Consider the following 25,160-nt stretch of genomic DNA (forward strand, 5'->3'; position numbering starts at 1 on the left):
ACACGAGGCAGTGGCAACCCCGAAGTGGGAGGGGAAAAAGTCGGAGGCGGCGAAGAGGGAAGGGGACGGGAAGAGGGCGGAAAGTGAAGGGCCCGAGAGAGCCTCTCTGTCCCTGATCGAGCTCAGTTCTCGACTGCTCCGGGCCGGCGTGGTATTGTGGGATCGCGGCGCCTGGCCCGAGACGATCGCATCTGCAGGGGCGTCCTCTCGAGAGCGCCTCCTGTCGTCCGTGAGGCCGCCCTGCCATTCCTCGGCCCCCCCCCCAACTCCTCCCGCTGTCCCCCCCCCACCCCCATCCCCTCCTCCTCCATCCTCCAGTTCAAAATGGCGACGGCGGCGGCGGCGGCGGCGGCAGCGGCGGCGGCAGCGGCGATGGCTACTCCGGGCTGCCCGGGTTCGTGCCCCAACTTCGCCGTAGTCTGCTCCTTCTTGGAACGCTACGGGCCGCTGCTGGACCTGCCCGAGTTGCCGTTCCCAGAGCTGGAGCGGGTGCTGCAAGCGCCGCCGCCGGACATCGGCAACGGAGAAGGTAAGCGATCGGCCCGACCGCCCGGCGGGAAGCGGCCCTGGCGCGCTCTAGCTCTCCCCAGATATCCTGGGGCTCTGAGGCTGGACCCCGCCAGGAACTGGGCTCCGCGGAGTAGAGACTCCGGGGAGCTCGAGGAGGGGGGGGTTCCTGGGTGCTGGGGAGGCGGGGCGGAGGCCCCCCTAGGGCCACCGTGCCCCGCGGGGACGGAGGTGGGGGCATCGCAGGCCGGGTGTGGGCTAGGGCCCAGGAATGGGCATTGTGCTGGACAAGACGCCTTGGGGCCGGGTCCCCCACGCCGATGTTGCCCCCAGTCCTTATCCCTTTAGGTGGCGGGGGAAGGGGAGCGCAGGTTCCGGCCAGCTTTGCGCTTTTCTCTTCCCCTCCTCCCACCAATCCACCCCACGGTCTCCGGGGAGGCTGGGCCCATCTTCTCCCGGCGCCCCCTCTGCTCACTCCACCTGAGTGGGCGGGGGCCAGCGGACACTCCACACTCTCCCGGTGGTGGGAACTCCCCGGAGGGAGTCGGCTTCTGCCTCTTCCAGTACCCTGGAGGGTTAGTCTAACCCCGCAAACTCCTTCCTCCTTTGGTAGATCTGTTCCTCCAACCAGGGAGGGGGCTTCCCCCCTCCCATTCTCGCGCAAGGAGGGGGGGGGGGAAATGAAGTCGGCACAGCTTCTCCACTCTGGGGAGGAGAGGGTTAATTTCTCCTCCTCCATAGTTTTTCTCCTCGCCACCTCCCCCAAAATAATAGAGAAGCATCTCCCCACTTTTCTCTCTGTCCCTTCCCCCTATCTCGGCTACAAGGCTTGGGGGAAGAAGTCACTCTTCCATTTGCAGGGTGGGGTGGGGTGGTTAGACTGTAGGCTGGAGGAGGGGCTCAGACGGCAGGGGAAACAGTTGAAGAAGGTGCTTGTTGCTCACGTTTCTCTCTCTCTCTGGTGCCGCTGGTCTATTATTGGTGTTCGCAAGTGGTGCTCCTTCTACATAAGGCCACCGCGCGGGTGCAGGGCGCATGCTCTGCCCGGCCCCATTGAAACTTCCTGCTGCTGCTGCTGCTGCTGGTGGTGGTTCTTTGGCTTGAGCATCTCAGCGCTGTGCCTGCTGCTGGCAGTCTTCACACACTGAACCCCTCTCTCTCTCCGGTTAATCCCGATCCATGCAGCTCTTTTTCGGGGACTTTTATTTCCCTTAGAGAGGGCTTATTTGTGTACTCCTAACATTGCCTTTGTCTGAGTACAGCCCTTGGCAGAAGAAGAAACGTTCTTCCAAATGGGACTTTTTTCTTTCCCTTTTCTTTTGATCTGTGCCTAGATGACCAGGGTGGACTGGGTATTGTGTGAGACATGACAGCTGTGACCTTCCTAAGAAAGCAGAGTTGCTTTTCGGTTCTCCATGGAAATGAAGTTCCCGATCTGATGTTAAGGAAAGAGTACCTGTAGAGAAAATGTGTGATATATGACTTTATTAATGAATAACCCTACAGCAGTCTCTTTTGCCCTGTATGGCCTGGACCTCTGTAGACCCTGCTGGTCTGGAACTCTTAGAAATCCTCCTGCCTCAGCCGGCCACATGCTAGGAGTAAAGGCATCCTTTACCACACCAGACTCTACATCTCTTTACCTGTTCACATCTCTGACTATAAAAGTGTAATGTTTTTAAAAAACTTTGAAATCAGAGGGTGGTTAAATTACTTTAGATAAAGATTTTCTGCAGAATATCTTTAAACATTATTAAGCTTCTAGTGTATTAATTTCATTACATTCTTTTTGAAGGAAATGGTCACTATGAAGTAGCATACCCTTAATTTTAAAATACTTAAGAAATATTAGTAATTTTGTCAGAGAGAAAGTATAAGAACTTGAGGGGGAACTGATGGTACATTGTTTTTAGAGTTTATTTGGACCAAGTTAAGTGTCAGCCATAGTTTTTTGTTTTGTTTTGTTTTAGGGTGCCATTACATTTTGAATAACAGATAAAATTGCATTCTCTTAAATTTTGATCAGTGCGCTTACTTTGTGTTAGTACTGGAAGAAAAGCTATTTCTAGCGTTGAGCTTTGGGCCATCAGCTAAGCAGAAACGGGAAAGAAGTTGGGCTAAGAGAAATCATTTAGCTTAGCCATAGCATTGCCATTGATACAGCTGCTAAGAGTACTGATAATAATAGATTTTGTCATGGGGAATCTAAGAATACTTGTTAACTAATGTCACACAGTTCAAGACACGTGGCAAATGAAAAGTCTCCCTGAAGGTGAAAGTTTTTACTGTGCAGAAAAAAGATTTTCAGAACTTTGATGATGACACAGACAACTATAATAGTTCAGCTAATAAGATTTGACTCAGTCTTTTGGGGAAAGACTTTGATAATGCTAGAAAGAGTTGAAAGACCAGGGTTTTGTGTTGAGCAATGTAATATATAGGTTGTAGAACAAATTGTCTCATTTATATGGGCCTTAGTTTCTTCAGTAGACAAAGGTGCTTAAGAGCCAATAAAATGCTTCAAAAAATCCTTTCATAAGCCAGGTACTTACAAATATTGCTGTATTATAAACTTAGGATTTTTTTTTTCCAGATAAAAGATACATAGTATATTTGTTATTAAGTTAAGTTGGGAGTGTATGGGGTGTCTGTGTCGGAATCAAATAAGTTTTGCCTTGTATAAGTTTTATTAAGAAAGCAGTTCTAGCCAGGCTCAGTAGTGCACATCTTTAATCCAGGGAGGCAGAGGCAGGCAGATCTCTGTGAGTAACAGGCCAACCTGGTCTATAAAGTGAGTCCAGGACAGCCATGGCTACCCAAAGAAACACTTTGTTGAAAAGCCAAAAAACCCAACCAAACAAAAGTTTTAATTAAGTCAGGCATGGCGGCACACACCTTTAGTCCCAGTACTCTGGAGCAGAGGTCAGCCTGGTTTAGAGTTCCAGAACAACACAGGGAAACCCTGTCTCCAAAAACCAGAGGGGGTGGGGGAGGCGCTTTAATTGTGTTGGCAGGATAGCTCAGTGGGTAAAGGTACTTATTGCCAGGTCTAATGATCTGAACCTACATAGTAGAAAGAGCCACTTGCACGCTGTCCTCTACCCTCTACAGGAGCATTTTGGGATGTGTGTTTAAAAAAAAAAAAAAAAAAACAACTCTGCACACACACTCTAAATTAGAATTCCGACTTATGTATGTTTGGTTTTCCCTAGTGTGGATGGCTCTTAGAATATACTTTTATTCGTCTTTTTCAGTCCTCTGCTTTGCTAACTGGAGTATGCAAGGGGATAGTTTAACACCTGAAGACGGAGTTTGTTGAGCTAGATTAGCAACCTGATAGCATTCTCCCGTAGAAACTAGTTTATTGATTTGTCTTTGTTTTAATACCTTGTGATCTTTTTCCTAAAAAGTTGTTTGCAAGCTTTAATTTGATATTGTGTGTTCAACTTAGGTTGCCCTGTTCCTTAGTCAAGAAAGACCTTCATGGAACAGAAAACAGAACCAGTGTCCATTCTAATTCCAAAACTTGATAAGTTGTTCTGTGCCCCATAGTGATACTCCAGAAGCAATTCTGGCTGTTTACAGATAAAGCCATGACAGTTTTCAATTTTTAGGTGTTTTAGTTTTGTTTGATCTTTTTGTTTGTTGGTTTGTTTTAGTTTTTTCCTGAGACAGGGTTTCTCTATGTAGCTTTGACTGTCTTGGACTCCCTTTGTAGACCAGGCTGGCCTTGCTTCTGCCTCCCTCAGTGCTGGGATTACAGGCATGAACCACCACACCTGGCTAGCTTGCTTTTTTTAATTTAATTTTTTTTTATTTAAAGAATGATTAATTGTATGAGTCTGAGAGATTTGCCTGCCTGTTTTCACATGTATACATTTGTGAGGGCATGGTGGTGCATGACTTTAATCCCAGCACTTGGGAGGCAGAGGCAGGTGGATCCCTGTGAGTCAGTCCAAGGCCAACCTGGTCTACAAAATGAGTCTAGGACAGCCAAGGCTACACGGAGAAAACCTGTCTCAAAAAAAACACACAAAAAATATAGATAGATAGCTATAGATACAGCTATTTGGGCTGGAGAGGTGGCTCAGTGGTTAAGAGCAGTCCTTGCTCGTGCAGAGGACCTAGGTTTGATTCCATCATACCACATGGTAGCTCCCAGCCATCTTTAACTCTTTAACTCTAGTTCCGGGCATCTGATGCCTTCTTCTGATCTCCAAGGGCCCCAAGGCACAAATGTATATATGTGAAAACAGGCAGGCAACTCTCTCAGACACATACAATTGATCATTCTTAAAAAAAAAAAAAAAGCTAGCCAGGTGTGGTGGCGCATGCCTGTAATCCCAGCACTCAGGGAGGCAGAGGCAGGCGATCCTTTCTGTGTATATCAGACTAGCTTGGAACTCTAGCCTAGGGTAGTCTTGAATTTGTGATCTTCTGCCTCAGCCTCCCTAGTTCTGGGAATGTAGGTATGTTTTTTTGTTTGTTTTATCCTCTCAGTGCTGGGCCGCCAGCCCAGGGTTTTCTGTGTGGTAGGTAAGTGCTCTGCCACTGAGCCACCTTCCCAGCTGAAACCCCATAGGAAGCCCAGGCATGATTCAAACTTGGGACCCTCCTGTCAAAAAGTCCTGAGTGGTAGGAATGCCGTCATACTTAGTTGTTATTGTACTTAATTATAATAACTTTAACTCTATAGTCATAATGCCAAGTCTCAAAGGATATACCTTACATTTAAGTGGAATTCTGACTTCGTACTCTCTCTTCCTGGTGCTTAGTTGAGTTCTGTGCTCGTACTTGCAGCATGAATTTGATGAAGTGAAAAGATGACCTTTGCAATCAGTAATACAGTCTCTGTCTGTCTCTCCCTAGTAATACAGTTTTGAAGAAATAGATTGTTTATTTCTTTTTGAGTTCTACTTTGTTGAGTCAGGCATCTCCTGTTCCTGACACTATGCGGTGTAGTTTTTGCCATATCACAGAACTGAGGTAGCGAGGTTACAAAGGTGAAGAAGGCTGTTAGCATTGACCTGGGGCAGGAGGTAATTGGAAGTGAAAACTTTGGCTAATGTGAGACTCTTAATGCAAAGTGGCCAGCCTTTTTAGTCTTGTAATTTGCTATTGAATGTCTGTAGGGGCTGGGCAGGTGGCTCCGCGGTTCCTAGGACCCACATCATTTGTAACTACAGTTCCAGGGGTCTGACACCTTCTAGTCTCTGCAAGCACCAGATATACATGTAGCACATAGAGCTATCCATGTAGGCAAAACACGCATACACGTTAACAAAATTTTAAAAGGCCCTTAGGGACTGGCTTGTTGCATAAGGACCTTAGTTCATGTCCTGAGCACCCACAGAAAAGCCAGGGAGTGCTGGTGAACACCTATAGCCCTAATGCTGTAGAGGGAGGTAAAGGGCATTGAAGCATTGAGGGCAGGTGTGCCCCTGGGAGTTGTTGGGCAGCCAGCCCAGTGCGGTCCAGGTTCAGTGAGAGGCCTTGTCCAAATATGTAGTGGAGAGCTGTAGAAGAAGACGCCTGAAGTTCATCGCTGCCAGCACATGCAGGTGTGCATGTGAGTGCACACCACACACACACACACACACACACACACACACACACACACCCCAGCAGTAAGAAAGGCCATGCTTGTTACTTACTTTGTTGATTTAACATGTATACTGGCCATCTGCTGCATGGCAATTCTAGCAAGTTTTTTGTTTTGTTTTGTGTTTGTTTGTTGGTTTGTTTCTCTGGATTACAGAGCCCTGGCTGGCTTTGTAGAACAGGCTGGCTACTTGAACTCACAGACATCCTTCTGCCTCTGCCTCCTGAGTGCTGGCATTAAAGGCGTGCATCATCATGCCCTGCGTGTTGTAAGGATTTAAAAGGAAACAAAAAGGTTAGAAATGGAGCTATTTTAACTGGGCATAGTAGCTGGCACACACCTTAAATCCCAGCACTTGGGAGTCAGAAGCAGGTGGATCACTGTGAGTTCCAGGCCAGCCTGGTCTACAAGGCAAGACCAGAACAGCCAAGGCTACACAGAGAAACCCTGTTTTGAAAAACTGCTCTGGCCTCGAACTCAAAGCAGTCCGCCTGCCTCTGCCTCCTCCCAGGTGCTAGGATTAAAGGTGTGCACCACTATACCAGGCTGATTTGTACTCTCTTACAGGACTTAAGGATATAGTCTTAACATAATGGTTTTTCTTAATCTCTGATTTTACTATAATATAGGTCCCATAACAGAAAGTATCAGGATACTTTGAATTTTCCACTTATGTTAGAATCTGTATAATATTAAATAGTGCTTGATAAAATAACTTTAAGAAGTCATTTCTTGTCAGGCTAGCATTTAGGAACTAGACAGCAGGCAGATCTCTGTGAGTTCGAGGCCAGCCTGGTCAACTTAGTGACTTTCAGACTTTCAGACCAGACAGAACTATGTAGAGAGACACTGTCTCCATATATATTCTGTCAGTAACTGGTACCTGAGTGCTCACTATATGCCATGTGTATGTAAGCCATTAGAATGTATTATTAAACCACAGATAATATCCTTGCATTCGTTGAGCTTATAGCTTAATAGTGAAGATGATAAACAATGAAGCTGTAGGGTTTAAAAAATACAAAAGCCAGGCAGTGGTGGTACACACTTTTAATCAGGGGGCAGAGGCAGGTGGTCTCTGAATTCGAGGTGTTTTTGTGCATTTATGGATTACAAATGGTAAACCTAGCCAATTTTCTATTCACTGCTTACCATATAATACCTTTTTCCTCAAATACAAAAAAATCTCAGAAGTAAAATATTTAATGCTCTCTGTTTTTATTTACTTAATTTTTATTTTATGTGTGTGGGTATTTTGCCTGTATGTATGTTTACTGTATATATAAAAAGTACCCACAGAGGCCATCTGACCCCCTGGGACTGGAGTTATAGATGATTGTGAGCCACCATGTGGATGCTGGGAGTCAAACCTGGGTCCTTTGGAAAAGCAGCCAGTACTGTTAACTGCTGAGCAATCAATCTCTCCAGCCCCTAAATTAAGTAAATTTTAATACTAATGTAAAAATAATATGCAAATATGGTTTCTTCTCAAATAAGTTCTAGTGACATATTTTCATAATTCGTGGCTTGTGTTTATTTTCTTAAACTTAAAAAGTAATTTATTTCATGTGTTTCTGTGTTCATGCAAGTACAGCCACATTCACGGAGGCCAGATGCCAGCATCTAGGAGTCAGTGCCCTCCTGTTCTGTCAGTCCTGGGTATTGAACTCAGGTGGTCAGGCTTGGCAGCACCTTACTTGCTGAGCTACCTTACTAACTCTCCAACTTTGAAAAAGAAAACTAGTGCACTAGTGGGTGGGACCCAAGCCTCGCCTCTGTGCGTCAACATGGTCTGTGGGACCTAAGCCTCGCCTGGCCTCTATGCCTCATGGCTGAGATCCATCCGTGGTCTGCTTTGTTTAACGGGAGGCACACTTCTCTGAAGAGTTAGAAGGGAAGGAACAGACACGCGTAGAGGAGCATGTTAGCATCTTTCCATCACCATGACAGAAATATCTGAATACACAACTGGAAAGGTAGAAGGGTGGTTTTGGCTCACGGTTTGTAAGGTTCCATCCCATAGTCGGCTTGCTTTATTGTCATGGGCTAGTTGGTGGGAAGGTGTTAGGGTGGAAGAGGGTTGTTTGAACAAAGCTGCTCATTGCCTGGCAGAGAGGGCCAGGTGGGGGGTGGGGGCTGGGCGAGGAGATGGAAAGGAAGAAAAGAGGGAGAGAGAGAGAGAGAGAGAGAGAGAGAGAGAGAGAGAGAGAGAGAGAGATCTGTAATACAATCCAACAAGAAATCTCTTCAGAGGCATGCCCCAAGTGACCTCCTTTCAGCTAGTCCCAATTCCTAATAGTGCATTCATCTGTGAATCCATTGATGAGTTAATTAGTCCATTAGTGAAGTTAGTGCCTTATAATCCAGCCAGTTGTCAATAGTATTACCAGCTGAGGAGCAACCCTTTAAACATAGCTTTTTTTGAGAGGTGGTACTTTATATCCTATATCCAAACCATACATTAGGCAAATTAACAAAAAACCATATGCTGAGGAATGCATTTGTCCTAAGTCAGGGAGACCTGTGTTTTCCATGTAAGAACACCAGGTATGAAGAAGGTGTGGAGGTCTAGCGAGGGGAAGATGGGGAAGAACCCGACACATGCCTGCTACAGACAGGCTAGGCCTTTTATACTGTACAAAGTTTACTTGAATTGCAAAATTAAGTATACATGGTTCATATGCAGGTTAAAAAAAAACATTCAGAAGACAAGGTGTGTTGGCACCCGCTCAGGAATCGGAGGCAGGGATTCAAGGCTGGCCTTGGCTGCATAGCAAGTTTGAGTTCAGCCTGGGCTCTATAAGAACTTGAAAAATTAGAAGCAAAATGCAAGCAACATTCATGGTGAAGATTGATTCTGTATTCATTATAGATCCCAAGCCTATTCCCTCCCCCTTTTTTTTTTAAGTATTTTGAGACAGGGTTTCTCTGCTTGTAGCCCTGGCTGTCCTGGAATTGCTCTGTAGACCGTCAAGCTGGCTTCGAACTCACAGAGATCCGCCTGCATCTGCCTCCCGAGTGCTAGGATTAAAGGCGTGTGCCACCACTACCACCTGGCTCATTTTATTTTTTATAATAATCGCATATTTCTTTGTTAATTACCAAAGCTTACCAATAGTAGTTTCCTGAGGAGGCTCCCCAAAAGGGAACTTTAGGTGTTAAACAATACTTATTTTCGTGTTGAGGAATGATGGTAGGAAAACATTAAGAGGCTTTATTTTCTATAACTAAATGATTGTGTTTCTACAAGAGCAGAAACTTTGTGTAGTCATTGTGCTGTGATTCATGACATACTATAGTCTTGAATTTGAGCCCAGATGTTTCAGATGTGGATCTTGGCATTGTATGGCTTGAGGCATGTGCCCGGGATACAGTAGGAGCAAGGACTGTGTAAACCTCAGGCTCGAGGCACTGCGTCATATTAAACTAGTGTGGGTATTGGGTGGTTAGAAGTATTTTACTATTAGCAAAAATATCTCAACCTCCACATTGAGTTAACATGACCCTGTGTTGGTCTATGAGCCACAGTTTAAAAACCTGGGACTTGGTTGAGAGAAGACACACAAGACTCTAGTGGCTTGCTAATGTGTGGCATTGGGTGCTTGGTCATCAGTGTGTTCTACAGGGAAGGTGGAGAGCATCTCAGAGACTAAGTTTTGATATTTTATTCCTTTTGTGCTGAAAAACTTCACAGTTGGCATTACAAATGTAACTATAACTTCCTCCATGCTTAAATGTTAAAAATCTCCCAAGAAGCCAGGCAGTGGTGGTGGTGCACACCTTTAATCCCAGCACTCATTAATCCCAGAACTCAGGAAGGCAGAGGTGGGCGGGTTGCTGTGAGTTCGAGACCAGCCTGGTCTCCAAACAAGTCCAGGACAGCCAAGGCTACACAGAGAAACCCTCTCTCAAAAAACTAGGAAAAAAAAATCTCTCAGGAAAAACATGACAGGCTGTGTTTTTTTCTAGTTGTGACTTTTCTTGCACTTTGGAATATAAGGCTGTAACACACTGAGAAGCCGACTCACCAGTTTGTAGAGGCTGCTTGTTCACTACGGAGCTCAAGACGGAAGTCAGGGCCTTGGGCATGTGAGGTGGACAGTCACCAGTGAGCTGCATCCTCGCCGTCGGAGGCTCCTTTTTATTCCCCTTACAGACTTGCTGAGCACAAGAAAGGATCTCTGTATGTATTGTGGCCCTAATTCGGCCTGGGATCTGGAATCAGACATTCTACAACTTGGCTTTTGTTTTGTTTTGTTTATTTTTTTTGAGACAGGTTTCCCTGTGTAGCCTTGGCTGTCCTGGACTTGCTTTGTAGACCAGGCTGGCCTTGAACTCACAGTGATCACCTGCCTCTGCCTCCCAAGCCTCTGCCTCCCAAGTGCTGGATTAATGGCGAGCGCCACCACGCCCAGCAACTTTACTAATTTTAAGGGAAAAAATAATTCATAAATATTGATTGTGATCAACTGATTTATCTTTTCTGTCTTGTTTTTTTGTTTCTGTTTATCTACTTCCTCTTTCTGTTTCCACTTTGGTTCGTTTTAGTTTTTGCGATAGCCTTACACCGAACCTGACCCTCCCCATTTCCGTCAGATTGGTTTCCAGGACCACTGGGCTCCGTTTGGTTCTGCGCATTTCAACGTGGGGGCTATAAGCACATGTTTGTAGGTGCTGGAGATTTGAACTGAGATCCTCTTGCTTTCTCAGCAAATACTCCTACCGCTTACCAATTGAGCTGTCTCCCTAACGCTCTTCACACAAATCAGACACACAGTGTACATACATGGAGTCCATTATACAGGTGAGGAGTACCTAAGTGCTAGGCTGAAAGTTTATGAAAGATTGTGTTAAGTAGTGACATTTGAGTTGAAGTCATTTAGGAAAGACCATTTTTCGACTTGCTACATACAATATAAGAGTTAACTCTACCCTGCACTATTATTTGGGCTATAATTAAAAACTAATCTTGAGCCAGGCATGGTGGGGCATGCCTGTACTCCAGCACTCAGGACAGCAGAGGCAGGCAGATCTCTGTGAGTTCGAGGCCAGCCTGATCTATAAAGGGAGTCCAGGCTAACCCAAGAGAAACCCTGTCTTGAAAATCAAAACAAAACAAAAAAGCCAAATTAATCTTATCAGTTAATTACTGAAGAGTGGCTCTGTCATCTTGAGAAAAAAATTGTTATTGTCCAAGAAATTATATACACTTCTTCAGCTGTAACTCTGAGTAATGTAAAGTTATGTATCTATTAGGAAATTAATATTGTGGGATTTTCCCCTTTTTTCTCTAGGATTGATAATAGTGCATAGTATGTTTTGATAAGCATATGTTGGGTAAATGTAATAATTTTATTTGTGTGTGTATGGTGTATGTGTGGGGGGAATAGGGGTTGTTTTTGCCTGTCTAGGTCAGTGGTAGATGTTGGTTGTTTTCTCTCACCATACCTGGAGCTCACTGATTGACTAGACTGGAGACCAGCAAATCCCTGGAATATTCCTGTCTTGTTGGGACTGCAGGTTATTAATCATGCCCAGCTTTTTGTTTTATTTTTTGTTTTTTGAGACAAGGTTTCTCTGTGTAGCCTTTGCTGTACTGACCTTGTACTCACAGAGATCCACCTGCCTCTGCCTCCCAAGTGCTGGGATTAAAGGCATGGGCCACCATGCACCCCCCCAAAAAACGCCGGGGGATGGGGGTGGGGCACATGCCTTTAATCACAGCACTCAGGAGGCAGAAGCAGGAGGATCTGTGAGTTTGAGGCTAGCCTGTTCTACAAAGTAAGTCTAGGACAGCCACAACTGTTACACAGAGAAACCCTGTCTTGAATAACCTAAAATATATAGATATATTTGAATTTCTTATGGAACTGGAGAGATGGTTCAGAGATTAAGAGCACTGTCTGTTCTTCCAAAGGTCCTGAGTTCAATTCCCAGCAACCACATGGTGGCTCACACCCATCTATGAGATCTGATGCCCTCATCTGGAGTGCTGGCATGCATGCAAACAGAACACTGTATACATAATAAATAAGTAAATCTTAAAAAGAATATTATGCTTTTAAAAAATTATGCATGTGTCTGTCTAGGTGTGTTTGTATGTGTACGGGTGCTATTTAGGGGCAGAAGAGGGTATAAGATCCCCCAGGGCTAGAGTTGTAGGTGGTTGTGAACAACCCAGTGTGGGTGCTGGGAACCCTATACAGGTCTTTTTTTTTTTTTTATAAGTGACTTATTCAGGTTACATCTCAGTTGTTATCCCCTCACTTGTATATTCCCATTCCCCCCTCCCTCTTTCACCTTGTTCCCCTCCCCTAGGTCTGTGACAGAAGGGGTCCTCCACCTCCACCATATGATCACAGCCTACCAGGTCTCATCCTGGGAGCCTGCTTCCCTTTCCGCTGAGTGCCACCAGGCCTCCCCACCAAGGGGAAGCGGTCAAATAGGGGGCGCCAGAGTTCATCCACTCAACTGTGGGGAATGTGCTGCTGTCATTGGCTAGATCTGAATAGGGGTTCTTAGTTTACTGCCCCCGGCGGGTTCGACTAACGCTCGGGAGGAAAATTTTACTGTATAGGGACAGAACACACAACACGAAGAAAGGGGCAAGTCTTGATTCTGATCAAACCCTGTTTATTGAGAAATTTCACAGAGTTTTTATAAGGCAGGGGGCAGGGAAGCATAATGCTATGGCAACCCAGCAGTAGGCTGTCTCAAGATGCGAGGAATTCCAAGCAGGTCACAACATCCTGCCACACCGAATATTTTGCTATCTTTATCTAATCTAACTGTTAAACTACAACAGGGTGGCTCCGTCTAAATCCTATCTTTAGTCTAACTGCTGAACCACGACAGGGTCAGCTGGTGTCTGGTGAATGGCAGACTGCTGGAGAAATAAGAATCTAGGCTCTGACAAGATGGCTGAACGTTGGCTATATAGCCCATCCCCTACAGTTTACTGCATGCATTGTCCTTGGTTGGTACAGTAGTTTGAGCAGACTCCCTGAAGTGTTTACACATTTATTTTATCAGTTAACATATTCTGTGCCTTTAAAGATCATCACGTATTAGTTCTCTTTGTAACCAAAATTTAAATAAATTCAGCTGTGGTCTTAGTGTTGTATTGCTGTGAAGAGACACCATGAGCACTGCATCTCTTAGAAAGGACATCGTTTAATTGGGACTGGCTTACCGATTCCAAGCTTTAGTCCCTTGTCATCATGGCGAGGAGTAGTGGGCTAGCATGCATACAGGCACGTGCTGGAGGAGTAGTGGGCTAGCATGCATGCAGGCACAGTGCTGGAGGAGTAGTGGGCTAGCATGCATGCAGGCACGTGCTGGAAGGGTAGCTGTGAGTTCTGCATCCTGATCCTCAAGCAGCAGGAAGACAGAAACTCTGCTGTTGGAACGTGCTGTCCATTGGCTAGACCTGACTAGGCACAGGTCTGGAGTAGTGTTGCTGTCTGTGGAGCCATGTCTCCAGCCTCCTGCGATCATCAGCCTTTTCTGTGGGTGCTGCTGGTTGAACTCAGCGTATGCTTTACACGCTGAGCCAATCCTTAACCTCCAATATAGGATTTTACAGGTTCCGCGTCGGACCTTACCTCAGCTCCATGTCTAGCCTGTCATGTAGTCATTACTTGGTATTTTAGTCCCATAGTTTTTTTGTTTTTTACTTAATATTATTTCACAACAATATTTAAATTATATGTTGTAATAGTCTTATCAGTGTTCTGATTTTCATACTTTCTCCTTGGTTTTCTTTGTTGTGATACATCTTTTCCACACAAGGTCTTTAAGCAGTAAACTTTCAGTTCTGGCAGGTTTGCCTTCTATTCTGACTACTGTTTTAACTGAAAACAGTGGTGCAGTATTCCAGAGCTTTCCTTCCAAAAGTTTGGCAATATTGCTTTTTAAATTTTCTAGCATCCACTAATGCTGGTGAGAAATCTATTAGTCTGAGTTTTACTCCTTTGTAAGTGGCTTTTTTTTCCCCTTCAGGAAAGATTCTATTTTTTTCTTTATTACTTTCTACTTTCTGTATATGAGTGTTTTGTCTGCTTGCGTATCTGTTTATTGCTCTAATTGGTGGTGACAGAAACCTGGGAGAATGGAGCCAATACACGAGGTGACTAAAGTCTCGTGTAATAGCCAACTTTATTCAGAACATCAGACAATTTATACTCTGAGGGTTATGAAAAGTTACAGAAGCCCAGTGCAGTGGCTCACGCCTTTAATCCCAGCACTCGGGAGGCAGAGGCAGGTGGATCTCTGCGTTCGAGCCCAGCTGTAGTCGAGTCCAGGACAACAAGAGAAACCCTGTCTCAAAAAAGAAGTTACAGATACAGAGTAAATAAAGTGTGCAGTCACAAGGACAAGCCACACATGGCAAAACATGTTTTTCCATAGAGTCATATAAGCAAGTAACAATAGTGAGTTCATTCCTATCTGCTACGTCTGGGAGGGATTTGAAGGCACATTTCAAGAATAACGTGTTTTTGAAGAAACTGAGGTCACAAGACTCTTGGTCTTGTTTTCTTTAAATTTTCTCAAAAGCACTCAGGATCTCCTCACTCATCTTCATTCTTGGACTGTTTTTGACATCTCCCCCTCTTTTATATTGTATGTGTGTGTATGTATGTATGTATGTATGTATGATTTACTTTTATTTTTAAAAACCTTTTTCGGTTTTTCAAGACAAGGTTTCTCTGTAGCCTTGGCTGTCTTGGAACCAGGCTGGCCTCGAACTCTGAGATCCATCTTCCTCTGGCTCCCAAGTGCTGAGAATAAAGGCACATACCACCACTGCCTGGCTGACCCTCTTTTATTTTTTAATAGCAGGATATCTAGAGTGGTTTTGATTTGAGATGTTGTTGTCTGTTGAGGTCTGTCATTTGGGATGCATAAGTATCCTATAAGCAATTAGACTATAAACATAATAAATAACATTAAACTGATGAAAGCATTATGTGTTATAGTCTGGCTCCAAGAACAGAGATCCAAACTGTGTCCAGTACTGTTAGCTACATTGTAGTAGAAGTTTTGGTTTCTTTAAAACCTCAGTTATGGAGCTGGAGAGATGGCTCAGTGGCAAAGGTCCCGAGTTCAATTCCCAGGAACCATATGGTGGCTCACAGCCATCTTCAGTAAGATATGGCACCCTCTTCTGGCGTGCAGGTGTACATGCAGGCAGAACACTATACATAATAAACTAATAAGTCTTCTTTAAAAAACCAAGAAACCAGGGCTGGAGAGATGGCTCAGAGGTTAAGAGCACTGGCTGTTCTTCCAAAGGTCCTGAGTTCAATTCCCAGGAACCATATGGTGGCTCACAACCATCTTCAATAAGATCTGGTGCCCTTTTCTGCCATGCAGGTGTAACATGCGGGCAGAACACTGTACACATACATAATAAATAAATAAATCTTAAAAACAAACAAAAAATAAGCTGGATGTGGTGGCACACGCCTTTAATCCCAGCACTCCGGAGGCAGAGGCTGGAGGATGGCTTTGAATTCAAGGTCAGCCTGGTTTACAAAGTGAGTCCAGGATTGCCAAGGCTACACAGAATAACCTTGTCTTGAAAAACAAACAAACAAAAACCCAAAAAACCCTCCGTCATGTCACGTAAATGTTTTAATCCCAAGTGTGGAGCATAGGGCTGCTTTTAGTTTGTCCACAGCTGTTAACTATGATTGCCTGGTGCGAGCTCAGAGAGGGACGTGATCTTTGCCAACTGCAGGTAGTTTAGTTCTGAAGACTCTGAGAGGGTATAAATGCCAGAACACTGAGAGAAAAACAATTTCTGAGAAAGTAGAAGGCAGCTGTTGCTGGTTTGCTGGGCTGTTAGATACACTGACAGCTGAGATCAGTATTGCCCCAAGGACCCTACCCAGCTGGGGTAGTAAAGAAACCGCCGTTGCTTCTCCCCACTGACTTTCTTTCTCTCCTACCTGGTGTTGGGATGTTGGAAGGTATTAGGAGGGATAAGGGGTGGAGAAGGAGGAAGAGATAAAAGAATCCCCAGTACAGTAAACGTATAAAATAAATCCCAATAAAATAAAATGATAAAAAGGTGCCTACACTATATTATTACATTGGTCAGAAAAATCCAGAGAATAGCTTGAAAAGAGACCCACATGGGTAGTAGTTGTGATATCTTGTAGAATTAAGCCTATATTTGAATCTTAACGGGAGTACAAATGTTATGTCCTATACAGATGGAAAGTGATTTAGATCCCAAGTTTAAATGCAATTTCTTCTTCATGTGAATGAATGAGTCTGTTGCAGTCCCACGGTCCAGTCATAAATAGAGACAATAGTAAAAGTAACTTCTCTCTTGGTGCATAGGGCCTTAACTTGGCCCTAGGTGGGCAGACTTCACTTTTGGTAATGTGGCCAAGATCTCCTTTTGTCCTTCAGCTGGAGGTTTGTGTCTCTCCGGTGACTTCCACTGTCTTCTTGCCCCCTGCCATTGTCCTCGGCGGCCTGGGGCTGGAGCAGCTGAGGGAACCACAGTGTTTCAGCGGGTCCATCTGTACCTACCTAGTTTTCTTCTGGAGAAGTAAAAAGAGGGATGGTTAATGCATCAGCCTGCTTGTTTCCTTCTGTAATAAAACCAGGGAGATTAGAGTGTGTATGAGTATGAGTTTATTGCTGGAAAAACCTTACAACACAATCCCAGTAGAGGCAGGTGGATTTTTGTGAGTTCAAGGCCAGCCTGGTTTACAAAGTGAGTCCAAGATAGCCAGGCATGTCACACAGAGAAGCCCTGTCTCAATAAACAAACAGACAAACAAATAAATGGGGTGGGGGGAGAAAGAGAAAAAAGAAAGCTACATGTGCAAAGCCCTGAATTCAATCTCTAACAAACACTACAAGAAAAAAAGGAAAGAAAAATGGAGTGTTTAGAAAGGAATATGAAATGAGAATACTTTCTACTTCCAGGAGTGAACTTGTCAGGAGGAAAGGGTAATTTTCATTGTTTTTTACTAACAGCAGAGCTGTGAAATACAGTAACTGAACCTTGACAGCTGAATATGCACAGTTCCTGAGTATAACTGTGGTTTAATACTCTCTCTAAAGTGGACATGGCAAATGCTATTGCCACAACATTGGCATTTTACAGTATCATCCAGCAATATTAAAAAAAATTTTTTTTTAAGTGACTGATAGTGTATTGTCTTGGTGAGCACTGTCCCAGGTGCTGAAAACAGGCCTAGTCCATCTAATCATCAGGTTTTGGCACCTTTTGATGCAAAAAGTGACACAAAGGAACTATTTTCTAAGGGGCACTAAGTAGTCTAACCCTGAGAACAAGATGAGGTGCCTGGGATGAAGGAAGTGGGGTGCAGCCGAGCATGCTAGAAACAGGAGGGGGTATTTGGGAGTTCCAGGAAGTTTAAGATGACATATTTTTCTGAGTTGTTAAGTGAAACTAGCAAGTCATTACTCTGAATTTCTGGTTACAGGAGGAGAGGGAACGCCGTGTGAGTCCTCTCTGCCAGTCTCTTACCGTAACATTCTTCATCTAGTACAGGCACATTAGAGACTGAAGCAGAGGGGCCAAAGGCAGCAGTCTAGGGGACACAAGGAAGCAGAGTCTAAAATAGAATTCGCTTTCAAGGAAACAGCAGAAACAGTAGGCATCTGAAGGAATTAAAAAAGAAAAAGATGCCAGGAGGAGACACCTGAACTGGTCGACAGCATAGCACAGTGCACTGCGGCCATCAAACTGTGAGCTCCATCATGGTGGGTCGAGAGCAGATGGACGAGTGAGAAAGTGGATGTGTCAGGTAGAAAGCTCCCTGAGAACAAGACTGGGTGAGCACATGCCCCTTGAATAGGACTTGAGAACAGTAGTACTAGCCTGTTAGTCAATAAATGTTTATTTAAAAACATTTACGTATTTGGTGCTCTTGTATTGTCTGAAACAAATAGCAGTCCAAAAATTCATTCACTCATAAATGAAAGTCTCTGAAAATGTTGTGGTTCTTCAAGAGACCTACTTTTAGTAAGTTACCTAGAAGACTATATGCTTTCTTTTGCAATGTGGGAGGCTGAACCAGTAGGCCCTGTCATGTGGTTGTCTTTCTGAATGTGCGTGTCTTGCCAGAAGGCAAATAGTTGGCTTAAAGCATGCTAGGTAGGGCTGCTGTCACTGAGCTGCATCACTAGCTTCAACAGTCGTCTTACTTTCAGTTAGGGCAATTAAAATTTATGTATATAAGAGTTAAGTATTATATATAATTCCTGGTTGTGTCCTGGCTCTTCTTGCCATAGGTAATCTAATGTATATATGTGTAATAATATAAATGTATATGTACAAAAATAAAATAGTACACACACACACACACACACACACATATATATGTATGTATGTATGTACAGAAAAAAAGCTCAAGTAATCTTTAAAAAAAAAGAGCCAGGCGGTGGTGGCGCACACAGTTAATCCCAGCACCTGGGAAACAGAGGCAGGTGGGTCACTGTGAGTTTGAGGACAGCCTGGTCTACAAAGTGAGTCCAGGACAGCGAAGGCTACACAGAGAAACTCTGTCTCAAAAAAAACAAAAAATGTTAAGTATTTAGACCAACAAATGAGAAGAGCAAGGATGAGAATATTAATGTTTTCAACTTAACTGTTTGAATAAAAAAATTTTTTTATTTATTATTGACTGTGTGCATGTACACACCACATACATGGCATTCATGAAGAGACTCGTGGAGTTGGTTTTCTCCTTGCTAGTGATTGGACTCAGGTCTTCATGCTCGGCAGCAGATGTCTTTGCTCACTGAGTCATCCTTTCAGCCCTGTTTAAAAAAAGAGGTCTCAGGAGGAAGATTGTTTTAAAAATTATTTTACGTGTATGAGTGTTTGCTTGTGTGCGTGTATGCTGACTGTGTTTGAGCTCGCTGTCCATGGAGGTGAGAAGGTAGCATCCCTTGGAACTGGAGTTCTAGACAGTTGTGACTTGCCTGTGGCTGATGAGACTCAAAGCTGCCTGGGTCCTCTGGAAGAGCAGCTGGTGCTCTTAACTGCTGAGCTCTTAATCTGTGGTCTAGAAGGGTTCTTTCTGTTTGTTTGTCTCAAGACAGGGTTTCTCTGTGTAGCCTTGGCTGTCCTGCACTTATTTTGAAGACCAGGCTGGCCTCGAACTCACAGAGACCCACCAGCCTCTGTCTCCCGAGTGCTGGGACTAATAACATGCACCACCTCAGCTAGCTCTGGAAGGCTTCTTTAAGCTGGTATCTTTAGATATCTTTTGGGCCATCTTTGCTTATCAAATCACGGAGCATATTTGTAGAATAATTTTTTTTAATCGGTGGGAATAAACAAGTTATGCTGAATTTCCCAAGAAGCAGACCTTGAGGAAATAATAAGAGTGTAAGAGTTGAGAAGTCAGACTCATGAAATTCTGGTAAGGCGAGGGCAGAGTCAGAGCCAATGGAAGATGCCTTATCCAGTAAGTTCTGTGGGCACCTGCAGCTGAGTGTTCTCTGTGAGCTACAGGAAACTATTGGTGCAGCTCAGATTTGTCCATCAGTTTCTGGGTGCGGCCTGGCTCTGGGAAGGGTTAAGCTCCAGGTGTGTCACTAGAAAAGTCAATACCCAGGCGAAGGCTTGAACACACTTGCATTGGAACCCTAGCTACTGAGGGGAGAAGGGATGTGCGTGCTGACAGCTTCTGCTTCCAAGGGAGAGGTATGAGTGAGTCTGATTTATTGGTTGAACATTTTCAGAATTATTTCCTCAAGTAGAAGTTCTATAGTATTGGCTAATTATTAACTTAAGGTTGTAATAGTGATATTGTGGTTGTCTTATTTTTTTGAGGCAGGAGCTGAGGGATGAATCTGAACTTCTGATTCTCCTTCCCTCACCGCCTAAGCGCTGGGATTGGAGATCAGTCCCCCACACCCAGCCTTTATGCTGTGCTGGGTTGTGAATCCAGGACCGTGTTGTTGCACATTCTCTACTAACTGAACTAAATCCCTAGTTTAGTTCAGGGATTTGGTGGTTATTTTGAAAGAATCTTGAGAGCCAGGCATGATGACAATATTGCCAGGTCACAAAGTGAGACCTTGTCTCAAGAAAAAAAAGGATAACATAGATATTACAGGACTTGTATAAAGTAGTTAGTTCTTTGGAGTAGAATTGAAGGTATTGGTATAAAAAATTTTAGAAATTTAGAAAATCTCCATATTTTTACAATTTTCTTTGGTGGTACTTCTCGATCTCTACAACTACATATTTAGTTCAAGCGTCTTGTCTTGTTTCCTGCCTAAAGGTAGCAATGACTTTTATTTGTCCACATAAGAGAGTTTAACCATCTCATGTATCTTTAAAGTAGGAGAAAACGTTGAACAGGACAAAAGCAGCAATGGTGGGTTGGACAGGGGCTCAATGGTTCAGTGGTCAGTGCTCTTGCAGAGCACCTGGTTCAGGTCCCAGCATCCACATGATGTGCCACACCCTCCTATAATTCCAATTATTCAGGAGAATTCTGGCCTCCTCAGGCTTCTGCATGCATGTGGTCCATGCAAACACACCAAGACAAACACACATACACATAGAATAATAAAGCATCCGTTTGTATGGTGGATTTTTCTGGACCTATCACCCAGCCTTTGCAATTTTGCTTCATCTGTGACCTTGTCTTGCCAAGGTCACTGCTCCTAGAATATTTTAAAGTTGATCCTGGATAGAGATCAATCTTGTAAGAAGTTAAGACCAGGGAACTTTCCTCCTATTCTTCCTGTGGACTCTTAAACACTTAGAATAAAATCTAAATTTAACTGGTTATAAATAAATCCAAACCTTCAAACTGTCTCAAAAGCTTTATTAATTTGAGTTTTGCTTACTTCTCCAGTACCCTTTGTTCTCAAGGTACAGGCATTGAATCCAGGGCCTCTTGCGTGCCACGTGAGCATTGCTGCATCTTCTGGGAACAGCAGATGCTTTTGATTGTCTGAGACTTTTGTACATGCTTTTTTTTTTTTCCTTGCCTTGTTTGTAGTAAATACATTTCAAACTTCCCCCTCCCTTTGTTTTTTTGAGACAGGGTTTCTCTGTGTAGGCTTGGCTGTCCTGGACTCACTTTGTAGACCAGGCTGGCCTCGAACTCACAGAGATCCACCTGCCTCTGCCTCCAGTACATTTCCCACTTTTGAATTTGATAGCCTCCAAGCTATTTTGGGTGTGTTTCTTTACCTATGTGAGAACAGCTATTCCCTTCAGAATGGGATCTGAAAAGGAAGTGGAGTAGAAGGACTTGTACTCCCCCGCCCGTCTCAGGGCTGGTCTCGGATAAATTAGTTAGAAATGCTAACAAGTTAGTGTATTTGTTTATATTATACTTCCCAAGAATCTCTGTCTCTTACACTGTACAGTTCACAGTTTTAAGCCGTTTCTTTGCTTTTTAGAAAACTATGATGATTGGTTAGATGAACTCTTTGAAGGTAAAGATCAAGTGGCTTGAGAGAATCAGTCTGATTTCTTTTTCTTTTTTCTTTTCTTTCTTTCTTCTTTCTTTTTTTCCCAGGCTGATTTCTAAAACTCTGCTCCCCAACAGTTTCTAAGACCTGGGCAGTAAGCAGAGCTTCTTGTGAGCTTGTCTTCCAATCACTGGGTCTGAAATCGATGTTCTCTCGTCTGTGACCAAGATAAAGCAGCTGCTCATAGATGTGGAGGGAAATTAGAGAGCAGACGTTTAAAGGATTGAGGAAGAGATCAGGCATCGTGAGCTGCTGAAGCTTATAACATCCAGAAGGCAGCATTTAAGTAAGAAGTGAAGACTAGACTTGCAGAAACAGCGACATTTTAAAGACTCCACGATAGAAAGAAGCTTAGAAAAGTAGCAGTGTGCATATCTTTTGTATTGGACCAGCTGGACAGTCTAGGGTTGCTGCACCTCTGCTCCATGCCCCTGCCCTTTGCAGGATCTTCACGACTGTACCCTGAGCCTTTCTTTGTGCTTTAGAATCTCCTCCTGCGGCCTGTGAAGGAAAGGGGTCTGACCTAGAGAGCTCAGTTCAGTTGAGACAGAAATCTATGCTTTTCAGAGAAGAATGACTTGACGTTAGTAAATTGTTAAAACAAAGGTAATGACTAGTGTTGTAGAAATTAGGTTATTTAGAAAATGTAGTTGACAAGTGAATAAAATTAGAGCTTGTCAATTTATAGAAAATGATCATGTAGGGGACTGGAGAGGGCTCAGAGGTTAAGAGCACTGCCTGCTCTTCCAAAGAGTCCTCAATTCAATTCCCAGCAACCACATGGTAGCTCATAACCATCTATAATGAGATCTGGTGCCCTCTTCTGGCAAGACATTGTATACATAATAAATAAATCTTTTAAAAAAGAAAGTGCTCATGTGATTTAAGACTATACTTGGTTCTTTTAGCCTGGTGTAGAGGCATACAACTCCAGCACTCAAGAGTCAGGAGCAGGCTGATCTCTGTGAATTTGAGGTTAGCCTGGTCTACACGAGTTCCAGGGCAGCCAGAGATATGTAATAGAGGCCTTGTCTTTAAAAAAATCAAATAAGTAAAAATGAATAGATAAATAGAATCGATATTTTACAATTGACCTACCCATATTTATTTAATTAAGAATTAATAGAAGAAGGGCTGGCAAATGGCTCAGCAGAGACACATGCTTGTTGTCAAGCCTGATAACCTGAGTTTGATCCCCATTAACCACATGGTGAAATGAAAAGCCTGACTCTGGCAAGTTGTCCTTTGACCTTCACACGTTTTGTCGCACAACCCCTAATATATCTACACGCGCGCGCGCGCACACACACACACACACACACACCAGTAATATATAATTTTAAAAGTTTTAAAAGAATAAAACTACAAAGCTTAGTTCTGGTCCTGGAGAGATGGCTCAGCAACTGTGAGATCTTGTTGCTCTTCCAGTGAACTGGAGTTCAGTTTTCAGGAGCCATGTTGGCTGGCTCACAACTGCCTGTAACTCAAGCCCCAGTGGCTCTGGCCTTTATGGGCACTTACACTCACATATGTGTACCCTACACAGACACATACAGGTACACATAATAATAATTTTAAAAATAGCTTAGTTCCTTGCTTTCATTAGCCACATATCAGCTATTCCATAGCCACGTGTGACTACATGGCTGCTGTGTTGGAACTTGCAGATACAGAATTTGCCATGATTCTACAGTGCTCTATTAAATAAACATCTGCTTTACAGAATGTTCAGTGTCACAGTATGGCAGTCTTAATAATTATCAAGCTAATTTGGGGGGTTGCTAAGTCTAGAGAGCCAGAGTTTCACATAAGCTATCTCCCAGCCCTGTTTTCTTTAAATAATTTATTCAGATTACATCTCAATTGTTAGCCCCTCATTTGTATCTTCCTGTTCCTCTCCCTCCCTCTTTCACCCTGTTCCCCTCCCCTAGGTCTGTGACAGAAGGGGACCTCCTCCCCCACCATATGATCACAGCCTATCAGGTCTCATCCTGGTAGCCTGCTTACCTTCCTCTGAGTGCCACCAGGCCTCCCCACCAAGGAGAAGTGGTCAAATAGGGGGCACCAGAGTTCATATCAGGGTCAGTCCCTGCTCTCCACATAACTGTGGAGAATGCTGTCCATTGGCTAGATCTCAATAGGGGTTCTAGGAAGGCTTTCACAAGGTGCTCACGGGCACCAGGCTAGGGTAGGTTTAGCTGGAAGGCTTTCACAAGGTGCTCTCAGGCACCAGGCTAGGATAGGTTTAGAGAGCAGTGAACAGACCAGAGTGACTTCTGTCCAGGATTTCAGTATAGATGTAAGAGAAAGGGGTTGGGAGTTAAATTGAAACAAATTATCAAGACTTTTGAGACAAAAGCAATTTTTTAAGTGAGTTTAATGTAAGTATTTTGTAGCTATAAGTATACTTACCAACTACTAAGTTGGGATGTTGGTTTCAGTATAGACTGATAATCTTTAGTGATTTTTTTTTTTCTAAAATGAGAAGGGATAGCCATCTTTATATCCTAGAAAAACCTGAAGGTTGCAGGCCTGAGGTGTAGTAAACTGAGCTTGGGAGGTAGCAGGCTTGAGATGTAGTGAGGGAAACCGTGAACTTTGTATGTTTGGAAAACAGAAGAATTCAGTGTGATCTTAGTTTCCAAAATTATGACAAAAATAAAATCAAAAGTGTTTTAATTCTGAATAGTATATTTCTATTTCAAATCTCTAAGAGATTAGCAAAGTCTTTTAATACAGGTTAGAAAGTCAAGGTTCGCTGCTAAAGGACCTGACCTCTTACATAGAATGAAGGAACTAGAGTCAAGCCTGTTTTGCGTTTGTTTATTTTGAGCTGATTTGTCTCTGACCTCTAGGGTGACCTAAGCCCCGCTCGGGCTTTCCTGACTCAGTCACTGCACTAGCAAAATCAACACTATGTTGATCTTATTTCCTAAAAAAGGTCTTAGTTCCGCTCGCTGCTGTGTCTGCTTCCCCTAGCAGTTCAGGCTACTCTCATCTTTGTGGATATTTTCCTGAGTTTACTTCACATTTTTGCCCTGTACTCTGCCTCTGAAAGCAGGCAAATAAAAGCTTTTATTTTAAAATCTAGTTTCCTCTAATTCAGACACTGAGATATTTCTAAAATACAGAGCAGTTTGCTGCTTCAGCTTGTAACCACAGTCAGGTTTCTTATCTGGCCTTGTGAGGCTGTCTTTATGGGAAAGCCCATCTTAAGTCCCATAGCCGTTGTTCGCTGTTTTGTTTTTAGCCATTTATGTCTCCTTTTGTTTCTATATGAAATTCCCCTCTCTATCCTATACTTTAGATTAGAATAATTGACTATTTATTTGTGATCAGCCCATCCATGGAAAGACTCATTCATGTAGGTTCACCAAGGACAAGGTCTATTTTCACTTCCTGGTAGTAGACTCTCAAAAATTGTTGAATGAGCCAGGCAGTGGTGGCGCACGCCTTTGATCCCAGCACTTGGGAGGCAGAGGCAGGTGGATCATTATGAGTTCAAGGCCAGCCTGGTGTACAAAGCCAGTCCAGGACGGCCAGGGTGACACAGAGAAAC

The 25,160-nt window shown here is 43.7% G+C and overlaps 1 protein-coding gene and 1 long non-coding RNA gene across 2 annotated transcripts in view; both read left to right on the forward strand.

The window, feature by feature from the left end:
* The first annotated feature begins 6 nt into the window (after positions 1-6).
* RSF1 (remodeling and spacing factor 1) overlaps positions 7-25,160 on the forward strand; it is a 115,404-nt gene continuing 90,250 nt past the window's right edge. The window contains exon 1 of the mRNA XM_084774174.1: positions 7-529. Coding sequence (XP_084630300.1) covers positions 325-529 — 205 coding nt within the window. The 5' untranslated portion in view covers positions 7-324. The remainder of the gene's footprint in view (positions 530-25,160) is intronic.
* Positions 9,159-22,746, forward strand: LOC311593106. The gene is made up of 3 exons (XR_014777597.1): positions 9,159-11,680; positions 14,424-15,731; positions 20,773-22,746. It is a non-coding gene; the product is annotated as an uncharacterized lncRNA (long non-coding RNA).

Source organism: Acomys minous (genome assembly GCF_964271855.1).
Source record: "Acomys minous genome assembly, chromosome: 2".
Lineage (NCBI taxonomy): Eukaryota > Metazoa > Chordata > Mammalia > Rodentia > Muridae > Acomys > Acomys minous.